This window comes from Pseudochaenichthys georgianus, chromosome 6 (assembly GCF_902827115.2).
Source record: "Pseudochaenichthys georgianus chromosome 6, fPseGeo1.2, whole genome shotgun sequence".
Lineage (NCBI taxonomy): Eukaryota > Metazoa > Chordata > Actinopteri > Perciformes > Channichthyidae > Pseudochaenichthys > Pseudochaenichthys georgianus.
The window spans coordinates 31443266-31449699 of NC_047508.1; the positions used below are offsets into that span (position 1 = coordinate 31443266).

General features: G+C 41.5%; 1 protein-coding gene across 1 annotated transcript; it reads left to right on the forward strand.

Moving 5' to 3' along the window:
* Positions 1-3137: 3137 nt before the first annotated feature.
* Positions 3138-4717, forward strand: fibina (fin bud initiation factor a). Its single transcript, XM_034084669.2, has one exon. The coding sequence runs from the start codon at positions 3261-3263 to the stop codon at positions 3885-3887; it is 627 nt and encodes a 208-aa protein (XP_033940560.1). The 5' UTR covers positions 3138-3260; the 3' UTR covers positions 3888-4717.
* Positions 4718-6434: the final 1717 nt, after the last annotated feature.

Consider the following 6434-nt stretch of genomic DNA (forward strand, 5'->3'; position numbering starts at 1 on the left):
TTTATTCAGGTGTGTAACTGAAGCAGGAGAAACAGAGAAAGGCTGCATGCCGGGAAGCTGTCTTTCCTTGTATCCTTCATGCAACAGTGTAAAGCAGAACAACTGTGGTTTCCAAACAAACAAAAAGCTCCACTCTGGTGAACCAAAGTTAAGGCTTTGTGCCAAATACAAAATATGTGCACGTACGATGCTTCCCATGCTTGTTGGAAGATTACAAAATATTTCTACACCTTCATGTTGAGTGTTTATGGCTGCTCGTTTCTGGTGTATTCAACCTTTATAATTACCATAATACTGACTTTGTTGTTGTTGACGTCTAGGTGGTTTACAAGCTCTAATACTGTTAGGACATGACTTACCAATGGAAAGAGGATGTTTATAGTTACAATCCCAAGTAGCATTTTCACTCACTCATCCCTCAGCTCAGTGTTTAGGTTGTCTGAGAGAAACTTCACTGTTTGGGTTTCAGCCCTTCGCTCTAACCAGCGTCACATCCAGACACAGCAGGCAGCTCCATACCCCTCTGTACACTACCTGCTCAGCACTAAACCAAAGACAATCACACTGGTTACACAGTGCAGCATTTAGCAGCTAAAGAGCCATATCATCTCACATAGATCTGCATTTGATTAATCACCCTGTTTGCACTAAACTCTCCTGACCTTTAAAGTCTGCTTTGGGCCTATTTCCTCAGTATTCATTAACAATATCGATATGAGGTGCACTCTATTTATCTTTGCTAGTTTCAAGGCCCTTTGACTGTATGTTGTTTGATATTGTCCAAAGAAACCACAAGATCGTTGTATATGGGTTTATTTTTAGTTGTGTACTTACATTATTCAAAATTCTTCTTTTTAAGCCTTGAGAAATGTGTAATTTATATTAAATTAATTTAAATTAGATTAATACTGAAGGAATCCTGACCATTAGAAGCTGACTGCAATGGTAGTCAAAAGAACTCCCATGATGCTACACTACTTCCTGACGTCTCTTCTTTGTTATTGTTTTTGATTGAGCAACACCCCCCATGTCTGGTCTAAAGAAAAGGCCCACCTCCTCCAGTTGTTGACCTTTACCGCCACATAAACACCTGCTTCTGATTACCTCATCAGTTCCCTTTGTGGGTATGCCCTTCAACACATTACTCCTGACAGATTCTGCCTCGCAGCCATAGTGTTCCAGCTTTGTTGTCTTGCACTGCCTTTTTATTTTTGAGCCTTTGATCCCAGCAAGTTGTTGGACATCTTCCTGCACAATCTCTTGGCTTTGTAGCTGCTGACAGCTGACCTGTATCCTGCCTGTTGACGAGGTAAATCCTGCTTTCATCCCTCGACAGCTGTCTGAGGAGTCTGCTGCGCCTCTCAAGTCAGAACTGTTGGAGAGAATAAAACATACACAGCAACTGCTTGATGTAAAATCGTACTAAATGTGATCAAACATTTGATTCCCCATCCTATTTAGTTTCAGACTAGATCAGATGATTCATATACTTTTCCAGGAACTTTATCATCTTAATATTGTTGTGTGTAAAACACAGACACATCCCCCCTGCTGCTCTAAACACTTTATGTAACATGAATGGATGGATCAAACAAAGGAGCTTTATCCAGCTCGGTGTTTATAGCTTGCCATATGTTTCCAGTTTGTGCAAAACATAATGAGAGCCGTATCTGAGACCACCCTGTGTAATTACCCACTACAGGATGTGCAGTAGAGGGTATCGCAGCCCAGGGGCCAGTAATGTAATCACCTGAGTGAAGTAATCACAGTGGGCTCTTACACTCTCTAAGACTGCGAATACAATGGAAATGCATCAATTCAGAGCCCCTCTCTCTTGAAATGTTAAAAGTAACCTTTTGGAAATGATATTCCCATGTACAGTATTAACGTCACCCTCTAGTATTTTATTGCATGTGGTTTTTTGGAATTACTTACGCGATTTAATTGAAAACGAAATGCAAAACTGATCCATAATTTCCTTTTAAATTATTAATTTGTGTATGTATTCTATGACCATAGCACAAAGCTGCATGGTAGAATAGATATACATACATGTAACTTTTTGGCATCATTCCTGAATTATTAAATAAGAGATATTATTTATTTATCAATACAAGTGAGTGAGAATAAGGTAATAAATGCAAGACTTGGACTGACAGTGGATTGAATTCAGTCAGGCCTTGAATATTTAAAGTGTACAATAAATGTCCTGGAAAAGGCTTTGGTCCGCGGCTGGGCTCTTGGGGGACAGTGACACATATTTAACAATGTATACTTGATTGCTCACTTAAGTCTGCTGTCCAAAGGGCATGGGAGAGGGAGCTTGGCAGCGACGGTCGGGAACTAGATTGGAAAATAATATGGTCCAACTGCAGCAGTACACCAATAAATGTCTTCCTAATGACGACTCATCTGTATCCCTCTCTTCAAATCAATGTGGACTGCAGCTAGCAGGGCTTACTGCAGCTAAAGAGACCTAACTGATCATTTGCTTTCTCCCCAGACTTCTGATGATTGAATGCTGGATGGCCTCCTATGAGTATCCCTTGAGTGCACAATGGCATTCAATAATGGAGCCTAGCAGCCACTGTGCTGGCATTGCAGGGTCTTTTAGGGACCACCTTAAAGGGAGAGCTGTTCCCTCTCACACTCCTCCATGGCTATGAGCCTAAAATCAGAGCTAAGTTAGTGGACTGTGGACATGTGGTTGTACTTCATTCAAGGATTTGTTTTTAAATATTTATTTAAAGTCTTCTGTTATTTGTATTTGCTTTGTAATTTATATTTTCCTTTTAATGCATCTTGCCGCACTGTTGTTGTTGTTGTTGTTGTTGTTGTTGTTGTTGTTTGAAAATACTTGTATTTTCTGTAATGAAAAACTTTTTGAAGAGAACTTTGGTTTTATGCAGGTTTTATGTGAAAAAAGTATTCATGTCAAGTCAACATTTGGTGATCTTGAAGATCGTGATTTCTTACGATTATGACGACAAGCTCTGGTTATAACATTTGTTTTACGTTGTAATATAACTCAAGTAAATAGTCTAAACGTGTAAACTGAGACAGAATGTTCATTGCGACTTCCGCTGGAGAGTGTGTTTTGAGTAAGTAACCAGCGCCAGCAGGGGCCCTCCGGTCTTAAACAGGCGGTCTGCGCCTTTTAGTGACGGGAGACATTGTAACATGAGTCGGGATGAAAACTGTGCTCCGGAGCCGGCAGCCAGTTTAGATGCTGTTCGCCAAAGACAGAGAGGAGGTGCATAATGGAACCCGTCCCGCTGCTGCTCGTCCTACTCTCATGTTTGCCGTGCGCCTCGGCAGTCTACACCGGGCCCCTCCAACCAGAGATCTCCAATGGCACCTTCCACCACTTCTTTGTCCCGGACGGAGATTACGAGGAGACGGTAGACCCGGAGGAGTGCCAGATGCTGTTTAAATTCTCGGACGTTTATCCCTGTGGGGCCTCTGAAGAGAAGGACTCCGTGGTGAAGGACGACTTCATCATTTCCAAGCTGCAGGCGGAGGACACGGCGCGCCTGCTGGAGAGCATCGGCCGCACCGTGACGCACGACCTGGACGGAGAGGACAGCTACGGCAAGTTCCTCCAGAGAGAGATCTCTCAGATCGGCGAGGCTTTTTCAGACGTGGACAAGTCTCTGGTGGAACTGGAGGTAAAATTTAAAGAAAGTCAGGAAACAGAGTTGAGAGAGGAGCAGCAGCTGAACGGATATGTGATGAAGCAAGTGAGTGACATCCGGGGAGCTCTGAGGGAGACTACCGACATCTCCGTGCGGCTGAAAGATAAACACGAGCTGCTGTCTCTCATCATCCGCAGCCATGGCACCAGACTGAGCCGCCTGAAGACAGAATTTCTCAATGTTGGCTCATAGTGTGCATATTGAAAGCTTAGTGTGTGTGTTTGTGAGGGGATGTGAGTGTTTGAGAAACAGACCCTCCAGTTCAACAAACAACTGGAAAGTTATGTGTGGCTTATGAATAATATCTTGAATATCTCTGACCTTTGGTTACCCACTCCTTGAACATGTGACATTGAAGGAAGCTATAACAGAAACATGAAAGCATTCCTCTGAGTCAGGAGGGAAATGTGAACATCAACTGCATGGAGCCCTCTGTGCCACCTCTCGGGAAGAGTTTTTTTCTCTCCAGAAGAGTATAAAGACTTTCAAGTGTCAGCATCTAAATCTATAGCAATTGTTTTGTCTGAATGGTTTAAATTATGTTGTGTATATAATACAATTGATACAATTTATGTTTATTATTCATACAATCTTAATTTCCCCTTTTACTTTAAAAAATGTTACTCATACTTTACTTATTTGTCCTGAGACACAAACTATACTTTATTTTTTAAAACAATCTCCACCTTTTGAAGTTTGAGGTTTACATAAACAGTAAAAAACAACAACTTTGAAATCGGAACTTTTGATTTGTCTGTCACAAGTATAGTTGACACTAAAGGGGCAGACCCGACTGTCCCGTCGAGTGGCCTTGGTCTAAAGTCTGTCATTGCCTCCCATTTCCATCTGGAAGTCATCTACTGGAAAATAAAGTATGGTTGTCCAAGGCGGCCACTGTCGTCATTATCTATTCCTTTCTCTTTCATGGTCGATAAAGTGTGTGGTTTATATGAAATGTCTTTGTGTTGAAATTCTGAGTGGTTTTGGATTATAAAATATACTTATAAATGACGTGCAGCTTGTTTAAATCTCTTAACAATTAAACTCTCTTGCTGTTCTGCTGTCGACATACAAATGATGTTCAGAGACATTGTTTATAGGAGGAAAGTTGTTTTAAAATCTTATAAAAGGCATTAACTCTACCCTGCAGGGTCACACAGACACATACACCTACTCAGGATGTTTTCATTTGCATTGTCTTTAATTTAATATTTGAAATGCCTTTTGTAGAAATAACTGCGGTTTCTGTTTTTAACTAGTTTAAAACTCTCTTGTTCCTGTCAAAGTCTGTAACAACCACAGAGTAACTGCTATAAGCGTGCCCACTTTTACAGGTCGTGTTTGTGCAGATGTGAGGGAGCCAGATGGGCCGCCATGGGCGCAACTGGGTGTGATTTCCTCTGGCTGGTTTTCCTCACAGCCCAGCTTCCCCTTGGGGACCCTTTTTAAAAACATTTCTCTGTAGCTCAGCACAGTGTTGGCCAACCCTGTCAAAAAACCCAGAGAGAAACCCTATATGGCTCCTAATTTCCAGAGGTACTGCACAGGGCTCACAAGATTTGATTGAATGATTGAATGATTGAAAGTTAGATATTTCCACTGAGTAAGGAAAAGGTAGAGCGTCTCACTAAACCCACACATATACTTAATTTGTCTTTTTTGGCTCAAACAGTTAATTCCACCTATACAAAAATGTTTCCATTGATTTGTTTAAGGCCCCTTATGCTGAGATGGAGGAAGGTCTGAGCCTCAAGGACGCTGTTAGAAGAATTAATTCTCCTCGCTGAAATATTCTAAGGACAAACAAAGAAAGGTCAGGAATGCAGAGCGAGGATGACCTGAGAGCACGGATCCCTCTCTGTGCAGAAAATGAAGCCCCAAAACCACAGGCCTCTACTGTGTTATTATTAGAAAGATGAGAGCTATTTGAGAGCTGCTACTAGTCCCACCATTATTATCCCTGCAATGAATACTACCGGATAATACTACTAATAGTGTAACCATCTGTCAGCTACATCTGACACTAAATGTTTTACAGTATGCAGAAGTCCTTGTTGAATAAAACAACTCACACTTGAATTACAAAATAATGATTTTGACAACATAATTCCAAATTAAAAGGAAATTGTTTCCACCTTTAATCTGATATCGAATCAGATTTGAGGGTAAATGTATACATTTGAAGCAACCAGCCCCTCAGTGTGTGCTAAATTGACCAAGAAAGATGAGTTCATTGCTGCAAAATCTGTTGTTCTTCCTGCATCCAGCAGCATCATTTGACCTGACAATGATACATGTGTTGTTAGTTAGAGTTTAGTCTCCGCCTCTGAGCAACCAGAGCCTGGGATCTCGATGGCACTCAAAAACAAAACTTCATCGTGTTGAAAACTACTCATTTTGCAAAAATAACACCCCAGACAATGACAATGTTGTGGACAGAGATACATTTGACAGCGTTCACATTGGCTCAGATTCTCAGCCATATTTGTTTGCGCCAGACTGTATGGCTGAAGAAGTCAGAGAGAGGCTGAGGCTGAGGCAAGAGGATTAGCCGAGCCTTCAGGCAATGCTTTCTGGTACATGTAAGAGAACTCGTCTTTCTCAGTCAACACACACTAAGGATTATAATGCTTCAAGTGGCTGTATTTACCATTAGCCCTGTTTGGACATCCACATAGATGGCGGATACATTTCCCTTTAAGGTTAACTGTCTGGCTTGTTCCGGAGGATTTTGACCTT